Source organism: Vipera ursinii (genome assembly GCF_947247035.1).
Source record: "Vipera ursinii genome assembly, chromosome: 1".
Classification (NCBI taxonomy): domain Eukaryota; kingdom Metazoa; phylum Chordata; class Lepidosauria; order Squamata; family Viperidae; genus Vipera; species Vipera ursinii.
The window spans coordinates 311,808,991-311,836,699 of record NC_139512.1 but is presented as its reverse complement, the minus strand read 5'-3'; the positions used below and the strand labels follow the sequence as shown (position 1 = coordinate 311,836,699).

Genomic DNA, 27,709 nt, shown 5'->3' with positions numbered 1-27,709 from the left:
ATGTACAATTTCATATCCAGGGGTGTACATGAATGTGCAGAAACAGGACAGACTGGTTTCACACGCTCCTTCGCTTTGGGGAGCGAGAGAGGCTCTTTCTTCATCCGCCTCAACCACAACAGCCTCCTGCACACCAGCCAGGGCGGGAAGGAGGAGACAGTCCTCCTCCTCCTCCCCCCTCCGCCGCTTCCCCGGAGAAGCAGCGGGCACCGAGGGCAAGCCTAAAAGAGGCCGCCAGCGGGATCCAGAGGGAGGGAGGAATCGCCGCCGCTAGCCACGCAAAGCTGCGGGTAAGAAGAAGGAGATGGGTCCGGCAAAGCGACTTGGCGCGGCTGGAGAAGGGAAGCCCTTGGGGAGGGGGGAGGCGAGGGGGGCGGGTGAAAGGGTCCAAGGCTTGACGGGGGGGGGCAGCGGTTTTTTTTTTCTGGCCTCCCCCTCCGCTTCTCCAAGGCTGCATCTGCTTTCTCCTCAGGCGAAGGTGCTGCTGGTGGTGGTGGTGGGAGACGGAAGGACAGGACATAAAGCGCGCGCCTCTCTTAAGGTGCCGGGGCGGGGAACAACGGGGGAGGGGCTGAGGGAAACCCAAAGAAGATGCTGAATGACCGATCCTGAGGAAGAGGGCAGGATCCAGTCGAGGACTCCGGTTCCCCTTTGGGAGCGAAGAGGGGAGACGGCGAAGAGGGGCGCCCAGGGTGTTTGGCGTCTTCACCGTGAGAGGCGTAGCCGCCTCTTTTTTCTCTCACCAGCGCCGCCGTCATCACCAGTTCCCCCCCCTCCCCCACGCCCGATAGTCTTCGGTGATTTGGAGGTGTGTGTGTGTGCGTGCGCGCGCGTGTATGTGTGAAAGTGGCAGCCTCTGGCCGTTTGAGGAAAGGAAAACTACGCGAAGCCTGGCGCTCTTCTTGCCCTCTTTTGGCGCTCTCCTCCTTCTGTTTCTCTCCCCGCCTTCGCTAGAAACCCGCGCGCCGTGCCAGGCTCTCTCTGAAGGAGAAGCGCCCGACCCTCCTCCGGAGGGTTATAAATAAACGGGTCGCTTTAGTGTTCATTAATCGCTAACAGCCCTCTTAGTTCACCCTCCTTTTCCCGAGGGCGCCTCGTGCTTAGGAGCATCCTCAGTCTCCCGGCGAAAGGTGTGTGTGTGTGTGTGTGTGTGTGTGTGTGTGGAATGGAGAGTTGCCGTTCGGCCAGTAGCTTCCCCGCGGCTTTCTAGGACTGGCTGGCAGCGCCTTCAAAACGTGGGTGCGATTTCTCCAGACGTGTTTGTGCGTCTGTGATCATTAATCTGCACGTGTTTTGGACAATCGTACACACACATACACACTCGATTATTTTTTTTTGTATTTTATACGGATGACGTGGTTAGCAAAGGGGATTTAGGCCAACCGAAACATTCAGTTAGAGTTTTGCTACTGACTTTCAGATACTATCAGGGTAGAGTAGACTGTCTTGTCTGTCTCTAGTGTGATGCAGAAACAAAAATAAAAAGCACGACTAATAGGTTGTGTATAAAGACACAAATGCTGTACGCTAAGGTAAATTTCTGAAGCTGGGAAGAAAAAATATATATGGCTTGTAGTGTTTGAAAATGAGCTGGTTTAGCTTACTGGCTGCCAGTATAGTTGCCTTTGTCTAAGAGAACCATTCTAAGTGTAATAAATAAATCAGTAACGATTTTGTCCTAGCCAATTTGGGGAGGTGTTTATCTGTAATATTTTGCTGCAGTGCCTCAGCGTTTGAAGATACATGATTCCCATTTTCCTTGCTTGCCAAGGAAATGACTCAGTGACTCAGTCATTAAAAATGTACAACTTAATCTAAAAATGGCATCTTAAATAAAGCCCCTAAGGTAGAGGGCAGGAATTTAAAAGGAGAAAACATAAAGTTGTTATAGTAGCTTACTCCACTGATTTTAATTGAAATTAAGAGGTGAAGTAGCTGATGCAGATTTCTGCAAAGAATGGATTTGGTCTTGAAAGCCTGTTGCCAATATTTGTGATTCACTTCCTTGGAATCCTTCTTTTGGTATTTATTTCTTTTAGTAGGAATCTTGTACAAGTGTAATAATAGCTCTTAAACTTCATGGAAAGTAGCACATGATACAGCAAAGACAACTTCCCTTTTTCCAGAATGCTTAACTTTGGTTTTGTTTGCATTATTCAGTGGACAGAAGATAAGGCAGGAATATAATTAACTCATAAACCATCTAATTTATTGTGTCAGTGACATTTGTGCACTGCTTCATTGGGGTACAAAATCAGTTGGAAAGGCAATTTTAATTGGTACTTATTTTAAGGAGAGTAATTAAAGAATCAAAAGAACCAACATGTGATTTTAGAAATCTTTGTTAAGAGGAGAAGTTTATCAACCCACTCAGGACTCCACTGACCTGTTTTTTCTTTAAAATTAATATTATCAACATGTATTTTGAATTTCTTATTATATAATAACAATTTTCTACATGAAACTTAATTGTTCTATAGATCTATAAGGAAAGGATCTATGTTTTATTAAGATTCTTTCCCACAGCCTCCATGTGATAAACATGCCCTTTAAAAGTAATCATTTACACAAACCATGTAAAATATTTCATAGAGATTATTTATTTATGTAACTTTTCCAAGGATGAATTAACACCAAAGACAAATGCAGTGGAATAAATCTAACAAACCTGCTAATTGATGCATCCCAAAGTACTGCTGTTCTATTGAAAAAAAATATATGAAATTGCTTTTAATATAACTGGAAAATTATGTCAGAAATAACATTTATATATTCAAAATATCAGTTATCTCTGTCATGTTATCAGCAGCCTGATAGCAAAGCATGGTACTTGGAACAGAATAGTTTGGAATCTTGAATATTTTATTATTGTCAAAATATTTACGGGTTCTTAATTATTGTATCATATATGTATCCTAGAACTATGGGTATACAATTCAAATTCCTAGATACTCAAATAAACATGAATCTTCAAATTTTGTATCCTTTCAAGTTTGAAAGGAGGCATACAGGTAGTTTTCATTTAGCAACTGACTCATTTAGCGAATGTTGCTGATAGGATGATTTTAAAAAGTAACTTTGTGACCAGTGGTTGGTTTTATGATCATGGCAAGTCTGTAAAGCAAAGGAAAGCTGAAGTAAAATAGTAAAATCATGATGTTTCAGTTAGGGGACACCTGTCAGGCACAAGCAACCAGAACCTCTCATGAAGAACCTCAAAGTAGAATCTTTGGAAAAATAAACCTTTGGTCCCAGTGACTGACTCAGATTAGACCCTGTGACATAATCCTGGGATATGTACATTTACTGTACCTTCATTTGCAGTCAGATAAGACTGCAGGGATTCTGGGGAAAGTCAGGGCTGTGCTGCACTCTGCAGTGTAAGGACTTCTCCTCTTAATACCTTTCTCCTGACTAGTTGGCGATTCCACCACATCACTTCACTCAATGACTGAATTGCTGGCCCCAGTTGTTAAGTGAGGATTAGTACCTGTACTCTTCTCATTTCTTTCACCAAGAGTCATTTTTCAGGGGGAAATCGATGTACTGTGGTCACATAAGAACTGAGAAGTGAATGCAACGTTTAGATATGCTTTGTAGCATCAATGATTCTGTCCTGATGTAAAAACACTTCAGACTTATTCATTATAGGTACTGCAGTTATATCTTTTTCTGATGGCATATTCTAAAAAGTCTGTGTAAAACTGATGCCAGTTAATTGACACTTAATTGACCCCAACATTTTAAAAAGAAATCAAACTATTTGAAAAAGCTGTTTGTAGAGATTTCAGAAGAATAGTAAGGAAACCTGAAGCTATACATGGGGAAAAAGAAATGCAAAGGTGTTTTTTTTAAAAAAAAACAACTAATAATTTATAACCTGGAATTTTGTTTTTGGAACCCTTAAAAAAGAACTTAAAATCTTTTCTGAATAAGAAGACCACACTGATATTTTATTTTGGCCCTATGAATACATAAATTATTTCCCCATTTATCACTGCCCTAAGCAAAAATAAAAAAGAACTTTTAAAACATTGTTTTAGACTTTGAAGAACATTGAAATGTACTCTAATTTCAATATTTTTGGAAAGAAACAGAGGTATAAGAATTTGTAAAGGTTTTTTTGTCATCAATACTTTTTAATAATTTTTATGAATCTCATAAAACATTAACATACTGAAAATTTATTATGCACTCAGAAAATATTAATATTCTTGAGTTATTTTTAAGTCTGTAGAAATCTCTCTCATCTCTCTGCATATTTCTCTCAATGTATACAGACAGAAAAAGAAAATCTGTAGCCCTCCAGGTGTTGCTAAACTACAATTTCTGCATTCTTAGCCTGATCAATGGCAAAAGATGCTAGCACCTATAGGTCAGTAAGATTTGAAGACTGTTATATTTCCAATTGTCCATTAAACCATTTCCAGTCCAGCAAACTTGTGAATATTTCTGTGAAAAAAAATGGTCAAAAATTGTCAAGGCTACTGAATTTGTTTAAAAGATGAGTATAGTGTCACTAGAATGTGATTCAATACATGAATGTTGAAACTTGATTTAACCCTTGTGCTGTTTTAGGAAAATAATACATAACATGCTATTGTTATCTTAATTTCCAGTGCAATACTTAACAGAAATAAGCTGAGTAATAATTATGTTGCCAGTCAGCACTTACATGAGAAAACTATGAAACAGTGTAACATCATATATATTAAACTTTCCTTTGTTTTATCTCATTTTTTATTTTACCATTCTCTTCAGCCCATACTAGAAGGTTCTTCCTTTAAACTTGAGATATATTACCTGTGGCCACATACAGCTTTCCAGATCCATTCCCCCCAAAATTGCTGCTGAATTGGAATTGCGTGCATAGGGACATGGACTTCACAGGTTATATAGTTTAGCCTATGAAACAGTTCATAGTTGTATAAAATGGTAATCCTTTAGATTTGAAGAAGACATGCTGTTTTGCAGTTCATCTATGGACATACTGATGGCTCTGCTGTCCCAGTCTGGAGGCACAGAATCTGGTGCTGAACAGACTGAAAGGTCATTGTTGTAGTAACTGTGGGTGTTATTCTGTTATTCTGCTCATGGTTTTCTACCAGTTTTTGATGGTGCCTGTCTTCAAAGCTGGTGGAGATTTCATAACAAATGACTCACCAATTGGTTCTGTTAATAGTTGCAGCTTCTAGTTCCTTGGCTAGAATTTCTTTCATAGTGTCTTGCAATGCTTGTGCTGCTGACCTCAAGACCTTTTCCCAGAGTTCAGTACATTACAGAGCAACTGGCAAACTATAGAGTTGTCATCCATTCTGATGATGTGCCCTACCCATCTCATCTGGGCTCTGATAATCAGGAGCCCAATGCAGATGTACTCTTTGTGATCCAAGACCTCCAGATTGGAGACCCGATCTTGCCAATCAATGCTGAGGATGGAGTGCACATATGAAATTTCTCCAGTTCTTTTATGTGCCTTTGGTACAGAGTTGAGGACTCATATCCATGTAGGAAAGAAGGGATAATACAGCTCTGCAGACTTTCACCTTTGTGGAGATATGGATGTTCTGTTGAATGAGTACTCTAGCATGAAGCTGCCCCAGTGCCTAGCAGATCTTGCTGATTTTGGAATCAATTTCTTTGTCCAAAGATCTATCACTCAAGATGAAGTTTCCCAGGTATTTGAAGCTTTTTGCATTTATTAGCTGGATATCATTAACATTGATTTTTGGTTCTACGGATTTGATGTTTGACATCAGTCTTGTTCAGGCTGATAATCAAACTGAAGAGCATAGTAGAATCTGAGAATTAGTTCAGCTGTCAACTACAGATTGCTGACTTTGTGCACCAGGAATGTACAGCAAAGGGTGTTTCTTGAATGACTGTATGAAGGCACTTTGTCTGTGTGTTCAAGTGACAAAAGTCAAAGAGGGAACTGTCCATTAGGTAGTTGATGTACACTCCTTCAGACCCTAGATAGCACGTAACAATATGCAAGCAAAGAACAGATTGAAGAAGACTGGGACCAGCACACAATCCTGGGTTACCCCACTGGAAATGGCAAATGCAGCTGATGTATCACCATTGTAAAGAACCCGTCCTATCATTCTGTCATGGAGTAGCTGAATCAATTTTATGAATTTCCTCAGACATTTATCTTAGGATGATCCAAAGAGCCTCCCTGTTTACATTTTTTTAAAAAAATATTTATTTATTTATTTATTTATTTATTTATTTAATTAATTAATATTTATTGGACATAGTTGTACAGTTTAAGTAACTGACACCTGAAAACATCTTTCTTGGTTTATCATGACTAGCAGATGGCAGATTATTGGCTAGATCCAGAAACTAATTAATGTTTCATATCTAATCTCAAGGGGAAGCAATTTTGGCCATCTGAAATATCTATTAGAGTATTTTACAGGATTTTAACAATTTTCTTCTAATACTGAATGTAAACTATACTTTTTGCACCCTTCCCACTTTATGTCTTAGCTATTATTTATCTGGTACCATACAGATATACTGGATTGTACTTTTCATAATTATATATGAAACAAACTTTTCCAAATCTCCAGTTAGTATGATCAATGGATACATGAATACATTGCCAGACACTTGGATAAAGCAGCATGCTGGCCTAGTGGTGAAGATGCTTGCTTCCCACTCTGAAGGTTGAGAGTTCAATCCTAGGTAACAGCAGATGTTTCTCTCCTAGGGCACAAAGAAAAAAATATCTGCTGTGAACTTCATGTAGCATCAGGAAGGGCATCTGGCCAGTAGCAATAGTAACAGCACTTAGACTTATATTCCTCTTCACAGTGCTTTACAGCCCTCTCCGAGCAGTTTACAAAGTCAGCATATTGCCCCCAACAATCTGGGTCCTCATTTTACTGACCTCGGAAAGATGGAAGGCTGAGTCAACCTTGAGCCAGTGAGACTCAAACTGCCAAACTCCAGACAGCTGGCAGTCACCAAACTAGCCTGCAGTACTGCATTCTAACCACTACACCACCACAGCTCAGTAAATGCTCAGCTCCATCCAGTTGCCCCAACTCTTGGGATTACAGGGTTATAAAAAGGGAGTATTGCCAGACATTTGGATGGGGAATTGCTTTTCTGCTTCTATATTCATTCATTCATTCATTCATTCATTCATTCATTCATTCATTCATTCATTCAATATGTTTGACTAGCCATTTGCATCTGAATAACTAACATTCATTTATAAATAATAATAATAAAACCACCAGCAGAAATTAAAATACTTTATACCTCAATTATCTACATCAATAATCTTGCTACAGATGGGCTCACCTAATTTCCTATCAGTTCTTCCAGATAAACTAGATTAAAAAAATGCAACTAGATGAGCTAAACCTATTTTACTGTAAGACTACATTACAGTGTGAAGGTACAAACTTCCTATTGCCACTTTTAACTATCTGATTTATTAGGGTGAGTCCTTCCTAAGCTTCTTCCTCTGACCATCAAGCCCTTGTTGACTTCCCCCGTCCTCTTGTCTGATTCTTGATCAGCAGATTGTTGACAGGCAACATCGCTTTCCATTGTCCCCCAACTCCATGCATTTCATTACATTTCCTTGCCTGAGGTAAAAAAGCATCACCCTGGGTTCATCTCTTAGTTCGGCAAAGATATGTATCAATACTGTTTGCCTTTACATATTTTCCAAGCCAGACTTACAATGTAAGGAAGGAAGGAAGGAAGGAAGGAAGAAAGGAAGGAAGGAAGGAAGGAAGGAAGGAAGGAAGGAAGGAAGATTGTGAATTCAATAAAAATCCTATACTTACTGAATTGGATAGTAGGTTTGCATAAAATACTGCAAGTCTACCAATTATTTATTTAAATTATTTAAAACATTTATATAATTACCCATCTTATACCAAATTGTGAGTGACTCCCAATCTTTGACAACAGTTTTCTCCTTAAATTAGCCATTCCCTCTCTAGCAACTTTTTTTTTAAAAAATAGCAAAAGATTTCATATTGGAAGTATACAAATTCAGGGAAAAATTCAGTAAAACCTAGGTTCCCTGAATTCATATGGACTATGAATAGCAACGCAGTTTCTCCCATCTAAATTATGTAGCGGTAAGGATGGTGATAATTCTGTTTTTTGATAAATTGTTGAAGCAATAGCAATTTTGTTTCATATGTAATCTGATGAGAAAATACATTTATTATTTATGAATGTCAATCAAAATGCATGCTAAAAAGAATTCAAGGTTCTAGAAGCAAACTACTGTAGTATGTGAGATATAACCTTTCTTGACATCTTCTGTGTATTTGACAGACATAGTAAAGTACTGTGTTATATTACAACTACTACTGAGTTACCTCAATAATTTGCAATACATAAAATTGAATGAATGAATTAAAAAATGAGTTTGCCTTGTTGTGTAAAGTGTCTTTCAGTGACTTACCTTCATGCTGAATTTACTAGAAGTCCTGCCCTGCCATTTTAAATGCCAAACTCTAATGTCTTCTTCTAGATCAGGAGTGTCAAACTGGTGGCCTGTGGGCCGGATGCATCGTGCTCAGGCGACACCCACCCTGGCTCTGTGAAGATAGAAAAGTCATGATATGTCATGATATGTCACTTGACGCTATCAAATTTAGTACCCATGTTCTAGATGAATGTATGTGTGATTAGGTATATTTGCCATTTGTTGGAAACATTAGAATTGTTCTGTGTTTGATTTCATTAATCTTAAGCAGAAAAGAAGAAACAGACAAAGATCCTGGAGGAAATGAAAAGCCAGACTGAAAAAAAGGAAAGAAAATGCTAGGGCTGTTGATATATCCATAATACATCACTTTCAAAATGGAACACATATATAGTGTTGATTTGTATACAATGACTTCCTCCCCAACTCACATATTTAATTAATCAGACATTGGAGATATCTCTCTTTTAGATTAATAAGGTTCTGCATTGTATCAGTCTTTTTTTTTACTCTGCATTAGATGAAATGGGTACCAGCTTATACAAATTGATGTTAGATTTGTTTATTTGTTATCATATATGTATAGCTGCCCATCTCACATGAAAGCGAATCTGGACAGTGCATAGGACTTAGTTAAAAAACAATAAATATATAAAACAAGCAATTTAAAATAAGTCTAAATACTTGAGAAGATTACATTTTAGTCACTAAATTTAAAATCAAGTAATGCTATTGTCAAACAATGATAAATACATACTTCTTGACCCAAAGATGCAAATTGAGTACATTTTTTTCATAAGTGCAGATAAGAATGACTTCATACAACTAACAAATCAAAGAGTTTCAGAATTAGTAATGCCGCATGCTGTTGCTAAACAATGTAGAGTAACTAATGAGGCCCTACCAATACCCCACATTGCTTCCATCTCCACTCCACTTTTTGGCCTGTAGGGATTTCACAAGATTTGCAGCATTGTTGTAACAAGTATTTCAAATTTAACTTCTGTTTTACTGGCTTTCTAGAAGTGCATAAATACCCTTTTTCCTTGACATTGTGAATGGCATCATTACAGTTCTCTCATTAGCATCATAATGACTCTAAAGCAGGGGTGTCAAACTCAATTTTATTCAGGGCCGCATCAGCATTGCGGATGCCCTCAGGGGGCCGGGTGGGTATGGCCAGGGTGGGTGTGGCCTACTGGGTGGGCGTGGCTAGAGTGTGTATGGCCTACTGGGTGGGTGTGGCCAGCTCTACGTTCGCATCAAGGGTGCCTATGGGGGGCTGGGCAGGAGTGGGACAGATCTGAGGGTCTCTGGCAGAAGGAGGGTCTCTGGGCCAGAGCCAAGGCAGTGGGGGCCATTCCCTCACTGTTTCCAGGATGGCTTTGCGGGCCACATGAAACCACTTCGCGGGCCGGATCCGGCCCCCAGGCCTTGTGTTTGACATGTCTGCTCTAAAGGAATAGTAAGTGAAAATGGAATAGTTGTGAAAATAGAACAGTTGAGAAAATGGAATAGTACTGCAAAATGGTCTATCACACCAACAGAACTACACACATGCAATGAAATTTTAACCTTAAGGCTGCTTAGTTGCCTCTGGGTGTGCTCTTAATGCATTCAGTTGGCTGGCAACTGATAGCCTAAAATTTATAAGCTGAATTCAATTCATACTTCATCTAGGCTTCAATATCACTGAAGTCAAGACAAAAATTTGCAAACAGTTATCAGCAGAATTATAGTAAAACTTGAAGCTTGCAAATATGCAAAAAATATTTCAGAATAAAAATTGAGGAGGTGGGAAAGATCCTTTCCGCAATAGTCCATAGAATATGAAACTGAGTGATGGGGAAGGAAAATAATAACAAAATGGAGGCTTGCAGAAGTGGATAGCTGGTTAAGAATAGATATGTAAAGAAAAACAAAAAAGTATAAACCTTGTGGCATTTTGTAATTGAAAAGTTTTGTAAGATAGCTCATACACTTTTTTGGCCTTAACAAAGCAAGGTTTTTTGTATAGTATAGTTACATTACTGAATAATTGTTATATTTATGTTAATATCACCGGATAATAGCACTGGGTGACATTATCTGTCACTGGGTTAAAGTATCTGTAATAAGCTGATGATACCCAACACTTTATTTCCACCCTTGTTCATCCAAGTGATACTGTTGCTGCTGTCTTGTGGTGCCTGGAGGCTGTGGGGGTAAATGGGGGACAACAGATTTTGACTGATCCCTGGCAAGACCATCTGCCTTTAGGTTCATGGATCTTCAAGATCCGGGATTTTGGCATCTTTAGTGCATGATGGGTGGTGGTGGTGGTAGTAATGCAGACAGATCCAATCTACAATTTGGGGGTTCTCCTGGACCCATAACTCCTGCTTGAAGACCAAATGGAAGTCATGGCTAGGAAAGCCTTTGCGCAACTTCAGGTTGTGTGCCAGTTGTAGCCTTTCCTAGATCAGGAGTCCCTGTACTCGGTCATTCGAGCCCTAGTCATCTTGTGGTTGGACTATTGCAACACACTCTACATGGGGTTACCCCTGAAGACTGTTCTGAAGCTACAGCTGGTGCAGAGTGCAGCAGCACCGGCAGTTTGTGCAGCCCCAAAGATAGTATGGATGGGTTTTATATTGATTTTCTGTAATCAAGGATACAGCAACAAAATTACAGAAATATCCCATTATTCAAACAAGTGCAGTAAAGGTAGTATCCTTCCCACAATATATCAGGCACAATGTTTACAAGAAATTTTGGGTGTAGATTCAGGTTTGTCAGAATTGACAATTTGCTACAGTTGGGTGGTTCTTGGTCACAGCCGTTATGTCATGGTGATGTGAAAATGATGGGACATTGTGTAAATGATACAATTATTTACTTTGAATCATTTAATTTGAATTCATTCTGCTAGCTTCCTTTGACCTGTAGAATATGCATTGAGGTAACTTTAATCATTCATTTTGGCGATTAAGAGAGATAGACACACATTAGCCAGTGAATCAAGTTATGGTCCTCCAATGCACAAGAGTAAGTGTAGCCTTTTTTGATTGTTGACTGAAATGGCAAGATGGTCTGCAGGCATTTAAACACTATCCAGAGGAAATGTGTAATGCCCCTCATTTGTAACAGTCATTCTTAGTCTTTCTTAGAAGAGGGTGAGGGCACTTCCTCATTTCCTCAAGAGACGATGGTGCTCCAGGTTGATAAAGTCTACAAAGAACTCACCTTGCTATCTTGAATAAATTGAAGTTTCCAGGACCAGGCAAATTATGCTGTAGCATGTTGAAGGAGCTGGCAGAATTTATTTCAGAAGAAATGATTGTTATCTCCAAGAAACTAGTATAAGGGCAAACATAGTTCCAATATTTAAAAGGGATGAGGTTTGGGGAAATTAAAGAGCTATTTGTTTAATGGCTGTCCTAGAATAAATTGTGAAGCCATATTTCTGTGAATTCTTGGGAAACAGTAACACTATCACTAGGGGGCCAGGATGGGTTTGTGAAGATCAAGCCATATCAGTTATATTTTCTTTTATTATGACAGAGCAATTAGTTTACTAGACTAAGTGAATGCTATCGATAACTTGATTTTAGTACAGTACTTGACAAGTTCAGGTATGATATCCCTGTGGATAAAATGGATAAATGTGGAATAAAAGAAACTTGGCCCGGCATATTTGCAATTTGTTGAACAACCACACCCAAGGGGTGCTATTACTTCACTGCTCTGGAAGAAACTTATCAAGTGGGGTCCATGGGATTCCATCATCATCTGAATGATATTTAACATCTTTATAAATAACTTAAAAAGACAGGGAGGGAAGTTGTACTCTAATATACAGATGACACCAAATTAGAGAGACTGGCTACTAGCTTAGAATACAAAATTACAATTTAAAATGAGCTCAGTTGGCAAGATTTAAAAAAAGTGGTTTGCCATTGCCTTCTTCCTGGGGCTGAGAGACAGTGACTGGCCCAAGCTGGTTCAGCTGATTTCATGCCTAAGATGGGACTCGAACTCACAGACTCCTGATTTCTAGTCAGATGCCTTTAATCAGTGCATCAAACTGGCTCTCTGACCATAACAGGATCAAAGAGGATGCAACAGTTAAAAGACCCAAAGCCATTTTGGGTTGAATTAACAGAAGTATTGGTTCTAGATAGCAGAAAGTAGTATTTTTGTTGCAATTAAGCTGATTAGACTATATTTGGGAGTACTGCACCCGGTTTTTGGAATCACACCTTAATAGAGATGTAGACAAGTTAGAAGATATTCAAAGAATATATTGTCAGGATGAAAAAAGATTAGAAGCCAAGCTTTATGAGGAAAAGTTAAAAGATACAGGCGTTTCTAATTGGCCAAGATTGGCCAAGATTGGACTAAAAGATTTAAACAATCCCTGCCAACTCATCCATTCTTTGAATCCACCTTCCTTATTAATTTTGCCAGACAGATTGTAATTCTTAACACAATATCAGCTTTTGATTCTTTATTACCAGCACCCCTGCACTCTTTACTTTGGAGAAAACGTGCCTTTTGGCAATCGTCAAATCTCTTCAAAATACTCAGGACGGAAAACAGAATTATTCTTGTTTCCTGAAGAGCAAGGCATAGAGCTGAGGAGACATCTGGCTTGTGTGCCAAGGAGTATGTGCATTAATGTAGAAAGCACATTGTAATGCGGGTTGCCTCTCCTTCTCAGAAATTCTCCCTCTCCCTCTCCTTCTCCTGCAATGGGATTGGATAGATGGCTTAGTGCCTGGCTCTGGCCCGGGAATCCCTGCTCCTGTTTAATATTCTGCTTGCTCCACTGATGTTGTGCTTGGCTCCTGTGGGATTGCAACTCACCGCTTGAAACCAGAGCCAATTTTCTGTCTTAATCTCAGTGTTTTGACTGGAGGCAGATCCAGTTCAACGCAATCGGAGCTGGTGGAAACAACTACCTAAGAGTCTCGCTCTGTTTCGCTTGGGGAGGGAAAGAAGAAGGAAGAAGGGGTGGGTGGGGGTGGGAAGAGAGAGAGAGAGAGAGAGAGAGAGAGAGAGAGAGAGAGAGAGAGAGAGAGAGAGAGAGAGAGAGAGAGAGAGAGAGAGGGGCAGGCCAACCAACCAGCCACACGTAAGAGACAAATATACAATGCCGTCTCTGGGATCACTGTATCTGTAGAGAATAAAGTGATTCCTCTGCAGTTGGGTATATCTCTCAGATTGGTTTGTTTGGTCTTTCTTTCTTTCTTTCTTTCTTTCTTTCTTTCTTTCTTTCTTTCTTTCTTTCTTTCTTTCTTTCTTTCTTTCTTTCTTTCTTTCTTTCTTTCTTTCTTTCTTTCTTTCTTTCTTTCTCTCTTTCTCTCTTTCTTTCGCGGTAGAGGAAATCTGAATTAAGAATCGGGAGCGGCAGCCAAAGGGCTTTTAGGCAGACGGTCAGTGAACGGGGAGAAAGGGTTGCCTTTCTTGGGGAAGGGCTGCCAGGATCCTTAACCATTCGGCTGGAAATAAGACGAGAGCCCGGGATCAGCGGCGCTTACTCCTGCCACGAATCGCGGAGGAACGGGGGTGGCCGGGTTCTCGGCTCGTCCTCGCCATTTAAGCAATAGGTGACAAGACAGGGTGCTGAAGGGCAAAATCGGCAGCGACGGAAACGTTCAGAGCCAGCGGCGCGAACCGAGCGAGGCGATCGGCGTCGAGAGGGTGAGAGAGTGGGCGACGGGTGCAGAAGGCAAGCGAGAGCGGGAGGCACCGGCCCTTCGGGGCCGGAGGAGAAGGCCGAGGGCTCGGCGGAGATACCAAATGCCAGGTTGACTGCAGAGCGCGGGCGCGCAATGGCCGCTGCCGGATGAGGGTACGCCAGGGCAGGGCGAGCTTGGCGGGCGCGTGGAGCGCGCGGGGGGCGGGGGGAGCAGGTAGGAAGGAAAGGCGGCGGCTGCCCGACCTGACCGGCCGCGCTCTCTTTGTCTCCGTTTGCAGATCGGAGGCGCCGCGATGACTCTGGTGCTGCCCCTGAGCAGCTTCTGCGAGCCCATTGTCTCTTCCGAAGGAGCCGGCCAGTTCCAGCCGCTGTGGGAAGCGCACTGTTGCAGTAAGAGCAGCCCCGCCTCGGATGCCGCCGCCGCCGCCAGCAGCAGCAGCAGCAGCACCGCCCAGGGGCAGGCGCAACAGCCGCCGCCGCCGCCGCCGCCGCCGCCGCAGGGCAGCGACGGCCGGACACCGGTTGGGCAGCCTCCGCCCTCAGGTAACGCTACAGGCCAGCTCGCTTCTCCTGGAGCGCGGGGCAGCGAGTCTAGAATTACTCCCCCCGTTTTCCTGCCAACCTCCCGTCCTGGGAGATAGTCGGTGCTCAAGGTCTGACTGGCCAGAAATCCAGCAGGAAGCTTCCGTGACGGAAGGGGACGTGGGAACGAGTCCCGAGTCCAACATCTTAAGCGCTCCAGCATACTCGACTCGCTGGCTGTTGCTGGGTTCTGCTTTCATTTCTCTCCACAACCAATTTGGGAGATTTAGACTGGGAATTTTTTTTTTTTTAGCTCCGGATTATTACTTGAGATTTAGGAAAGGCCTCAACTGATCCAAAATCTTTTCTGGTTCAGGATCGTAAAGCCGGCGAACAAAGTCAGCTTTCCACTAAGGGGCATTTCACCAGCAGAGCAAGAGGCAAGAGCCCTTCCTTCAGTTTGGCTGTTGCTTTCCCCCAGTTTCTGGTGCTTTGTGCAAACATGGGCATTTCATGCAGTTAACATAGTATGAGGTGAAAGGCAGGGGTGGGGCAGGGGGACTGATGAACCAAAAAGAGATGTTTTAGGATAAACTGCTCTATAGAAAATCTCTGTAAGGTCAAAGTTAATGCTTTTCTTTTGCAGAAGCTTTTACTTTAACTGACCCTTTGGTTGCTGTGAGCACCTAACGTTGGGGGGGGGGGGTGTTTGATCTCTGTTCTTGTTGGCTGCTTTGTTTTCCATGTTCCAAAAGCAAAAGGGGGCCAAATCTGTGTGTTTGTGTATTTGGTGTGGCAATGATTGTGACTTGTGGTGGTGAATAATAATAATTAATAATAATAATAATAATAATAATAATAATAATAATAATAATAATAATAATAATAATAATAATAGTAGTAGTAGTAGTAGTAGTAGTTGATGATGATGGTGATGATGATGATGTTGGAAGGGACCTTGGAGGTCTTCTAGTCCAACCTCCTGCTCAGGCAGGAAATCCTTTACCTTGGTGGAGCAGTGGGCTAATGCCTCCTTAAGTAACACCAGCTGCCTGCAATTAGTGCAGGTTCGAGTCCCACCAGGCTCAAGGTTGACTCAGCCTTCCATCCTTCCGAGGTAGGTAAAATGAGGACCCAGATTGTTGGGGGCAATTAAGCTGACTTTGTAATAATGCCGCTTGGGGGGTGTGTGTGAAAGCCCTAATAAGCAGGCATATACATAGAATGAAGGCTACTGCTAAGCTTGTAAGCCGTCCTGAGTCTTCGGAGAAGGGCGGGATATAAATGGAATTAAACTAAAAATAAATAAATAAAAATTTCAGACAAATGGCTTCTAGTCTCTTCTTAAAAACTTCCAGTGTTGGAGCATTCACAACTTCTGGAGGCAGGTTGTTCCACTGATTAATTTTTCTGTCAGGAAATGATTCTAAATTAGATTTAGTGCAGGCAAAAGCTTCCTTTGCTGGTTCTCCTGTCGATGGATTGTCTCTCTAACATCCTCTTTGTCTTACTCCATTCAAGAGTAATAGTTCGATTTTTTTTAAAAAAAGGACTTTTTATAAGTTTCTCAAAGGTCCTTTCTTCATTGTTAGATTTTTCCGAGCACCAGTGGAAAAAATATGAGTAGGGTCTAACTCCTAAGCAAACTCAATTTCTAATCAGATCCTTGGTAGTAGTCAGTTTTTAAAAAAGAGAGCATTTTCCAACTTATTCTCTGCTATGTGACTGGTGCAGACAATCTTTGGAATTTACATAACATACCTATATTTAAAGAAAGAGTTGAGAGAAGAAGTGGAGGGGGGTGTCTTTTGAGGTTAAACCTTATAAGCTGAGGAGGATATGATAAAATTATGCGTGGATTGTGTCACATTAGACTGTCTGGTGGAGCTCCTTGTATGATACTCCATAAAAGGTGAACATTTTTGTTCCAAAATCAAACCTAAAGCCACAGAACTAGATATCTAGCAGAATTATTAGCACATCTTCATTTTTTCCATTTTGAACTATTTTAGTTTTGTATGGCAGTACATTTAATGGCAAAAGCTCCCACTATAAGCTGAAATATGGACTGTTTGGACAAGACTGCTAAATTATCCTGATTTAAGAATATTTTTTTCTACGTTACATTTTTTTTCTATACATTACACTCTTTCACCCCACTGAGATCCCACAGTTAGCCCCATTCCATGTCTGGATTTAGGATAAATCCTGGGATCTTTAGGGATGAAGTGTTGACTTCCTTCCAGAGGGAATTTTGAACTGATCTCAATGTGATGGTTTAGGGGAGTGTTTCTCCCTTCACTGCTTTGTGTTTGTGAGAAGAAAAATGAAATAGTTTATAGAGCAACCCTTAGCGTTATGTTAGATTGGAATTACTGAATTGAAATCTTCTTTAACCAAAGTTATCCAAAACAAACTGGAGCCAAGTGGTTTCACATCCATGCAAATCAACTAATTTTAATTTAAATGAATGATGAATGTAACATGCATTGCTTTGCACTACACTAAAAGCAGAACCTTTCCTATGCCTTTACAATAAGGAGGAAAACAGACAAAGCTGAAGCTTATCACGATTTATTCCTGATCACTTGACTATGGTTCAGATGTATGTGTAGAAGAGCCTTTTTCTATAAAAGGCCATTGACCCATGAGGAGAATCACTGGGGGAGGGTGCTTCAAGGTTTGATGAATGAAGTGAGAGCTGCTGGTATATGAACCCAGTGCCAAAATTAGAGCTTTCTGCCTTGCAAGTTTGCATAGTTCTCTTGCGTTCTGTTTCTGCACATTAAATTAGAGCATAGAGTGCATGCAGTCACCTAGATGCAGATTTCCCATCCTGAGCTTAAGTGAATTGGAAGCCTCGCAAGTTATTTCCTACCTCTAATTTCAATTATATATGAGCATACTATAGTTGCTTTATGATTCTACACATGCTTAAAGATGCCTTATGTTGAATTTAGCTTTAGAAGCATGTTACAAAAGACCTCTAGGAAAGAAGGCTGAAATTAAAATTCCATATTAATCAAAGTGTAAACAAACTGGATAGTGATCTATGAGGCTTTCCCCCCTCCCTCCAATGTTGGTGATGGTTTAAATGTTTTAATATTTTCTTTCTCGTACTACAAACATTTTTAGTTGCCAAAACAATATTTTAGACATAAATAATTATATATGACTTATTCCAACTTTGATACTTAGCACCAAAAATGATAACGGGGTTAAGTCCCTCAATATCCACTTTGAAAATGAAGTTTGTGCCCACTTCATTTGTATAGCTTTTATTTCAAGTTTAAAGTAGCATAGGGGAAAAATGCAATGCTTCCCAAACAGGTGCCCATATTAAATGCTAGCAATAATTAAAATTTTACTCTCTGTGGTAGCACACTGTCTGATTGAAATACCATGGCCCAGACTAAATTATGGTATCCATCGGTCTCTAAAGAGTTCAGAGTAATTACGTTTTGGTTACCTGTTCCAAATCACTTCCTTTATATTGAATTTAAAGAACATTTCAAATTGGTTTAGAGCAAATTATGCATATTTGATACACAAATTACAAATAAGATTTGTAATAAGGATATTGTTCCTTCTTGTCAGAAGGGATCATACAAATCTACTTTATCTTCTGTAATAAGAGAGTTGTGAAAGAGATAAAAAATTGGAAAAATAAAAAAAAAATCCATGCACTTGAGATAGTAACAGTGGCATCTTCCATTTCTCCATCACATTTCAGGGGAAATTATTCATTAGAAGGTTGGCCAATGAGAAATCAGGTTCTACTGGCAGTATTTCATGAAATGCAGTCATGTGGCTTTTTGAGTGGGGTTGGGGAGCATAAAATACTGTGCAACACCCTTTGTGGTATGAGGGAAGGCTGCTTGTGGAGATGGAAGTTGGCTGCAGAGTTTGGTGGGGAAAATCTACTCTGGTGCTTCCAAGGACCAAATAAGGTAGGATCTAGGCCAAATAGAGGTTTTAGGTCACAAATAAGATATGATAGCTTTCATATGATATTGTTGTTGTTAGTTGTGAAGTCGTGTCCGACCCCTCGCGAGCCCATGGACAATGTTCCTCCAGGCCTTCCTATCCTCTACCATCTTCTGGAGTCCATTTAAGCTAACACCTACTGTTTCACTGATTCCATCCAACCACCTCATTCTCTGTCATCCACTTCTTCTCTTGCCCTCAATCTTTCCCAGCATTAGGCTCTTCTCCAGTGAGTCCTTCCTTCTCATTAGGTGGCCAAAGTATTTATTTATTTATTTTATTTATTTAGTTACATTTATATACCGCCCTATTCCCTGAGGACTCAGGGCGGTTTACAGGGAATTAAAAATCCACCATACAAAAGTTAAAAAACCAATTAAAAAATATTAAATTACCCTGTATACATTAAAACCCGAATTAAAAATTTCTCCTCAGCCTGGGCCTGAGAGCTCAAAGAGCCAGGTCTTCAGGCCCCGGCGGAATGATCGGAGGTCGGGGGCAGTCCTCAGCTCCACCGGCAGCTGGTTCCAGAGGGCAGGCGCTCCCACAGAGAAGGCCCTAGTTTTTGAGTTTCATCTTCAGGATCTGGCCTTCTAAAGAGTAGTCAGGGTTGATCTCCTCTAGGACTGACTGGTTTGATGGCCTTGCAGTCCAAGAGACTCGCAGGAGTCTTCTCCAGCACCATAGTTCAAAGTGATATGATATGATAGCATCCCAAAACCAATGGGAGGAGGTATTTCTAAAAAGTGGGAGAGTTACAAGCCACCACCTTGTCTTTCTTCCCTGGCTGCCTCAAACTCAGCAGGTTTTATGAAGTGGGAGTTCCCCTTCCACAGAGGAACTCTATGACTTTTGGCTTCCATAGAATTGGTATTTCTGATTAAATACTGGTTAAAGCATTTCTGGTTAAATCAATCTTGAAGACTGTAAGTAGCTACTGTTTACTAGCAATGTATTAAACCTTATTAGTCTTTTTAAGATGGCATAATTGCTAATTCTAAAAAAAAAGATTTGAGTGATGAAAGCTGCAGATATTTTTTCAAATGGGTTGGATGTGTGGGATAAAACTTCTTAAAGTCCAGCATGTAAACAATGTTTAAACTGTTGTGACAACTATGCTTAAATAAACAGATTTCTTTCTTAGAAATCTTTTGGAAAACCTTCCATTACCTCAGTTTATTTTTCGCTTAAACTGTTATTAGATAGATAGACAGACAGACAGACAGACAGACAGATTGATTCCTGTTTGGAGCATACAAGTATACATATATGACCAAAGCAGTAAAGATAAGCTGGAATATATTTTTTTGATATTTTTTGCACTCATGATGTAACCTAGTTTGGGTAATGAAACATCTGCAAGAAAACAATCCAGCTCAGAGAACACCAAGGATCCCTCATTTCAACTCCGAGCTCCAATCTCCTTTATTGGTCTTTTGTACCTGTCAGATGCAGTTTACACCATATGTAATCTGTTTCCCACAGCACTACATCACAGAGGAAATCCAAACCCTATAGCACCATCTAAGATCACATATTTTAAAAGAAAGTATGTGGAAGAAGAAGATTTTCATCCACCACTCAGTAACTGTACACCCAAAGTAAGTTTCAAAAAGCTATTACTTCTGAGTTTCTGATTTGAAGTTGTATAACTTCTATTTTTGCTTGAGTGCAATGCATTTCAGTTTCCATAAATAGTAATATGTTTTTGTAAAAAAAAAGTATGTCTGCGTTTTCTAAACTTGTAATCTGTTAATATGAACTGGTCAATTCTTTTATTTTCTTTATTGCTATCAATTCTGTTTTAGTGAAGAAAATTTGGACTGTGCAATTCTTTTGTATAACTCAGAAATTAATAGAGACTTGGCATCATGAGAATGTACCATAATTTTTCCCTCTGCTGTTTATTGAGCAAATGGTCTATGGTTTGTTGAGTATAGAATCCTTCTCACTCAAAATATTGAACCCACCTTCCATTGCATGTAAACGTATTTATTTATTAAACTTACATGCTGTCCATCTCACTTAGAGGGAACTCTAAGTAGTGTACAATCAATAAAAGCCACAAGATAAAATATTAAAGCATTAAAATAATAAATATTAACACTAAAATTGACTTAAACCTTAACAAAGATGGCAGGGCAGGGAGGAAGATGTACACGGGAGGAAGCAAGCATCAGAGATCAATTAGAGATGACCAATAATATTCGCTATGTTTCTATGTTATAGAAAGCAAGAACCTGGAAGGGTCCTGGTGTATCACGAATAAAAATATATGAAGATGTATGCTCTTACCTGATTCTTCTTGCATCAGAAATGGCTAAACAAACCATAGATGCTCTTTCCGTGATATGTTTACTATGATATATGGGCCAGAGCTGGAAATCATGGGTTGTTCTTAGATCACATTCTAGGTTTGGGATTCTCAAATCAGAATTTATAGTTGACACATATGTCTTTCCAATGTTAGTTTACTATATCCTATCTGCTTTCATGTGACATATAAATGCAGTATCTTTTGCTAGCTCTGATTATTTTCAAGTTAGGTGACCAAGAATTAGGCATTTTGATTGAGATATCAAATTTGAAGCGAGCAATCTAATTCTAGACATCTAATAATAATTTTAAAAAATGGCATTTTACTGTCTTTTAGTAATAAAATAAAAGCTAACTTCTAGGCCAAGTTGTCTGGCCTATTCTAAAGAACTAGCCAAAGCTGAGCATGGTTATGTTTAACTTGCTCAAAAAAACTTCTGCTAGAGTGATGAGTAGCCACGGGGAATAAAGTCCGAACTTGAAGTACAACCTGCCAATATCTGAAAAAACTCATGTAAGTAAAATAAACACATAAAAAGTGAGGGAAAAATGTAGTTGAGGCTCAGATCATAAATGGCAGTCTTGTTGTAATATAGCAGTAAGTTGCGCAGTTTTGGTTTGATGTACTTAACCGCATTGAGATTTGAGCAAGAGGCACATTGCTTTTAAAGTAAACAAGCATTGTATGAAAGTTTGCATTGAATGGCAAGTAAGAATCTGGCCCTGTGATCATATAAACCAGGGATGTCTGACCTTGGGAACTTTAAGACTTGTGGACTTCCAATTCTCAGAATTCCACAGCCAGCATCCTGTGTTGCCTGAGGAAGTTCCATAGCCTTCCAAAAGGGTGTTTGAGGGATGTAGTGGAAAAAGGTGATAGAAAAGCCGCCTGAGATTTCTTCCATTCATATATTCAGCATCCATGTTAATAATGAGGATGGCAATCATAACCGAAACAATGAATGTTAGAGCAACAATATCAATAGTGCAGTTCTTTATACTTAACTCTGTATGGGGGAGGCAGTGTATGCGATTAAAAAAAAACCTACAGTGACATTAAAATTTGTTTCTGCTTCCCTGATTTTCTTTATTGGGATAGGTAGTAAAATTACTATCATTGTGTTAATTGTGTATAGATGCTAATTTAAAATAAAAGCAGAATTTCTGCAAAGAGGAAGCTTTATTTTATGGTTTTGCTTAGGAATCAGTGATACAGAGCATGTTTCTGGACTGAAAATTTTAATATTCAAGAGAGAACTAACACATGCATGGGGGGGAGAGGGAGGGAGAGAGCGTGAGAGGAAGGGGGAGAGAGGGAGGGAGGGAGGAGAGAGAGAGAGAGAGAGAGAGAGAGAGAGAGAGAGAGAGAGAGAGAGAGAGAGAGAGATTCCCCAGAACAGCACTCTAGTACAATAGCATTTTACTGCATAGCTGTACAGATTCTCACCAGTTCTATTCTCCATTATGTCTTACTTCTCATAAGTATCTCATTATGAAATTGGACACCAATTTAACAATCCTTGGGACTGGTTTTTTCTCTTTCCAGCCTGTAATAATATAGATAAGGAGAACATTGCAAGGTTGTTATATTGCCTGGACATCTGGAAAGTCAAAATTCATTCACCAAGGAATGTTGGAATTCATGGTTCATTTAGACCATGACTTTTTTGTTAAGTAAGGTTGCTAAAAGTAATAGTGATTACTTTTATGGGAACTAGACAGAGACCAGTAGATAATTTTACCGCAAACATGAAACAGCCTACCAGATATTTATCAGTTTGTAACTATAAGCATAGTCATTTCAATTGAATCAGGTTTTGAAGTGAACTAGAAACATGGATTAGAGTGTGTGCATGTACATGTTTGTAGTTAATCCTGATTCCTTATAATCTGCTATTTTTTTGCTTTTCTAAAATTACAGTAGGTAATCATTAGTAGATTGCGTACCAAACCTACTAATAGTTGATTTATTTATTTATTAAATGTATATACTGCTGTATCTGACAAGACAACATTTTACAGTATAAATTAAGACAAGTATAAATTAAACCCACCATCAAGACATAGCACAAAGTATCAATAAACAACTAGGGCTCTGTTATAGTCAGTAAAATAATATCAAACTTCTACTGTCCTGCGTAACAGCTCCATCTTGAAAGTCTTATGGAAGGACATCAGATTTGGTGCCAGCCAGACCTCCAGGAGAAAGCTGTTCTTCCTAAAATTATTGTTCTTTTTCACATATTGTTCTATTTACTGGCACATTTCTGTTAAAAGAACTCTTCAAAGATGCATTGGTAATGAATTAGTAATCATTCAAGCACTGTGGTTTCTTTCAGTTGCTAGCTAAATTCAGTTTCCTTGATTTAGGAAGTCTTACTTTGGTGATAAGGTTGAATATACTCAACATTAAGCCTCACAGCTCCTGATGAGATTTGTGAGAGTTGAATAATAATGACAGTAAACAACAATGGAACCACTTAACCATAATAATATAGGAATTTATTAAACTTGCATGCTGCCTCTTTAATAGGACAGCTCTGACTCTGGGCAGCTCACAGTGATCAAAGAAATTGGAATAAAATGAATAGAAAATAAAGATAAAAGATGATCTAACTCTCCTGGGCAAAAGAGAGTCAGCTGCCCAAATATTATATGATGCATGGATGGATAAAATCTCAGTGGCATGATTCAATTAATTAACACTGCACTCATTTTTTATTATTATTTCCTCTCTCGTTCATTTTAGACAATCTCTGTATTTGAGGAGCGGGCACATATTCTGTACATGTCTTTGGAAAAACTGAAGTACATTGACGACCCTGAAGTCTACCTAAGGAGATCTGTTCTTATAAATAATTTAATGAAAAGAATTCATGGAGAGATTATCATGCAAAACAACTGGTGTTTTCCTACATGCTCTTTTGGAGGTACTTCAAGTCAAGAGTGGTTCATGTCTCATGACTGTCCTTATAGGAAGCGTCTTCGGATGGCACGGGAGGACTGTGAAAAGATCCACACATGCTGTTTTTATCAAGAATGTGGCAGCCATTATTTAAGTCTACCATTATCTACTAATTCTGCAGTGGGGAATTCCACTGCTTCTGTGTCTTTACCAAGTTGTTCCCAACAAGTGGAATATGGTAGCAACAGTTCCCCAGTTTATAGGAGTGACGAACATATACATGCCAATGAAATTTTCATTACAAATGCTGGGCCACATGGTAATCAGGACAAGTCAATATTCAATAATGAGAAAGGAGGCCATGATATGGATGGAGAACACGCTTCAGACTGGGAATCTTTGAAAAGTGATCATGCCATAGAATGTAAAAACAAATATTACAATTATTTTGAGATGAGTCATGATGACAAGAGCAACGTGAATGAATCTTGGAAGAAGTGTTTACGAAAAAAGGAGTGCTTACCAGGTAGCAAAATTTGTTGCAGTAAAGGAAATAAAATATGAGCCATCTTCTGAATAATTTCAGTTTAGAAGCAAGCACAGTGTTGACATTATCAGAAAAAAATCAGTCTGGATCAATTTTCTTATGCTTTTGTAGAACTGGTACAATTGTGTCCTAAACTTCATGGATACTTTCAGTGACTGTGGAGCAGATTCTATCAAAGCGTATGTAAGGTCTGCATTATGAGCTATTTATAAATACTGTACATGGGATCCTGATAAAGAGCACAGTTGCACTGTATACTTCCATTGCTAGAAGAACCAATAAACCAGATGGAAAAAATACAATTCCTTTCATGTATCCCTTTGGGAACCTAGCATGAATTAAGAGGAATCTTCTTTATGCTTATCAATTAATTATACATTTGATAAGCAGATTGTTACCAGCAAAAGGAAGAATGCATTTTGCCCATCAAAATGGCTTTGAAAAAGACTGCATAGAAACAAAATGGAATAGGCCCACTTTATGGTCCAGAAGTGACATTATTCTAAATGTATTTAAGTCTGGTTTTATTGATAGGGTACAATGCCCCCTTTTTATGGAGACTTCATTTCAAATGCTACATACAGTTCCAGCACATGTACAGTTTTCAGCTTAGCTGCAAGAATGAACAAGCCTTATAGTGGTTTATTGCTATAATGGTAGAGATTTTTTGGTGCCTTACTTTTAATCTTAATTTTTCCAGGGTGAAAATTAAGTTTAAGAAAACAGCTACAGCAGGGATGTAACCTAAACAGGAAAAAATAATAACAGGGTGGATCAAATATTATTAGAATTCTGTCTCCTTTGAAATACAAAGCTTGATTTCCTATTCAACTGCCGCTATTCATTCTTTTTGCTCAGTCGCTTTTTGATTTGCCATTTTAAAGAAAGGATTGAAGGAAAAAAAACAATAGAGACGTGTCTCTTGTAAACAAGCATTAGCTCTTTGAATATTTCTATGGCAACTGTCGGTTGCTTTGATATTTTTTCCCCTTTTTCTTTCTAGTATAATGAAGTTCATGAACCAGTGGCATGCTTTATATTTTACTCTGTTTCATGTCATTTTCTCTTTTCAGAAAAATGTAAAGAGCATGTACTGGGTTTTCATATAATTGTAGGGTTTTTTATTTTGGAAAAAAGCACAATGTTAATAAATGATGTGGTGATATAAGATTTTTATCTGAAATGAATGTAAGAGTTTCAATCTTTTTTTAAAAATTATCTTGGAGAAAGAGGGGGGACAATCTTCAATTATTAGGATTATATTTGGATCGTTTCTGGAATTTGTCATTTTAAAATATTCTGTCTAAAATTCAAGATCTTTAATTCCAGATAGAGCACACAATGAATTTTGTTCCATTTAAATATAATTTTTATAGCTGAAGGAATCAATAAATTGGAATAATCATTACTACATGACACCATTTAAAGGTCTGGCTGAATTAGGAGCAATCATAATTTCAGAAAAGTAGTTCATTATTGCTGCATCATGCCCTTACTTTTTTTTGCAGAAATGAATGAAAACCTTTCATTTGGATCCAACTTATGCTTTAATAGAATTAATTTAAAAACATTTAACCCTCTTAAAACTATTTACATTTTTCTCTACAGCTACATGAATTATTCAAACAATTATAAAATAATGTTGAGTTCCTAGGCCTTACCCTAGAACCTATACAGGGAGTGCAGAATTATTAGGCAAGTTGTATTTTTGAGGATTAATTTTATTATTGAACAACAACCATTTTCTCAATGAACCCAAAAAACTCATTAATATCAAAGCTGAATATTTTTGGAAGTAGTTTTTAGTTTGTTTGTAGTTATAGCTATTTTAGGGGGATATCTGTGTGTGCAGGTGACTATTACTGTGCATAATTATTAGGCAACTTAACAAAAAACAAATATATACCCATTTCAATTATTTATTTTTACCAGTGAAACCAATATAACATCTCAACATTCACAAATATACATTTCTGACATTCAAAAACATAACAAAAACAAATCAGTGACCAATATAGCCACCTTTCTTTGCAAGGACACTCAAAACCCTGCCATCCATGGATTCTGTCAGTGTTTTGATCTGTTCACCATCAACATTGCGTGCAGCAGCAACCACAGCCTCCCAGACACTGTTCAGAGAGGTGTACTGTTTTCCCTCCTTGTAAATCTCACATTTGATGATGGACCACAGGTTCTCAATGGGGTTCAGATCAGGTGAACAAGGAGGCCATGTCATTAGATTTCCTTCTTTTATACCCTTTCTTGCCAGCCACGCTGTGGAGTACTTGGACACGTGTGATGGAGCATTGTCCTGCATGAAAATCATGTTTTTCTTGAAGGTTGCAGACTTCTTCCTGTACCACTGCTTGAAGAAGGTGTCTTCCAGAAACTGGCAGTAGGACTGGGAGTTGAGCTTGACTCCATCCTCAACCCGAAAAGGCCCCACAAGCTCATCTTTGATGATACCAGCCCAAACCAGTACTCCACCTCCACCTTGCTGGCGTCTGAGTCGGACTGGAGCTCTCTGCCCTTTACCAATCCAGCCACGGGCCCATCCATCTGGCCCATCAAGACTCACTCTCATTTCATCAGTCCATAAAACCTTAGAAAAATCAGTCTTGAGATATTTCTTGGCCCAGTCTTGACGTTTCAGCTTGTGTGTCTTGTTCAGTGGTGGTCGTCTTTCAGCCTTTCTTACCTTGGCCATGTCTCTGAGTATTGCACACCTTGTGCTTTTGGGCACTCCAGTGATGTTGCAGCTCTGAAATATGGCCAAACTGGTGGCAAGTGGCATCTTGGCAGCTGCACGCTTGACTTTTCTCAGTTCATGGGCAGTTATTTTGCGCCTTGGTTTCTCCACACGCTTCTTGCGACCCTGTTGACTATTTTGAATGAAACGCTTGATTGTTCGATGATCACGCTTCAGAAGCTTTGCAATTTTAAGAGTGCTGCATCCCTCTGCAAGATATCTCACTATTTTTGACTTTTCTGAGCCTGTCAAGTCCTTCTTTTGACCCATTTTGCCAAAGGAAAGGAAGTTGCCTAATAATTATGCACACCTGATACAGGGTGTTGATGTCATTAGACCACACCCCTTCTCATTACAGAGATGCACATCACCTAATATGCTTAATTGGTAGTAGGCTTTCGAGCCTATACAGCTTGGAGTAAGACAACATGCATAAAGAGGATGATGTGGTCACAATACTCATTTGCCTAATAATTCTGCACTCCCTGTAATTTCTGTTATTCTGTGTGAAAATCTTTGATGCAATTACG

The 27,709-nt window shown here is 39.3% G+C and overlaps 1 protein-coding gene across 1 annotated transcript; it reads left to right on the top strand.

The window, feature by feature from the left end:
- On the top strand, positions 1 to 26,098 carry SERTAD4 (SERTA domain containing 4; the record flags this gene model as incomplete). Its single annotated transcript, XM_083348277.1, is given in 5 exon segments — positions 1 to 84; positions 87 to 290; positions 14,432 to 14,696; positions 20,148 to 20,263; positions 23,728 to 26,098. Coding segments are annotated over 5 exon segments (1,389 nt in total). The 3' UTR covers positions 24,448 to 26,098.
- Between the last annotated feature and the right edge of the window lie 1,611 nt (positions 26,099 to 27,709).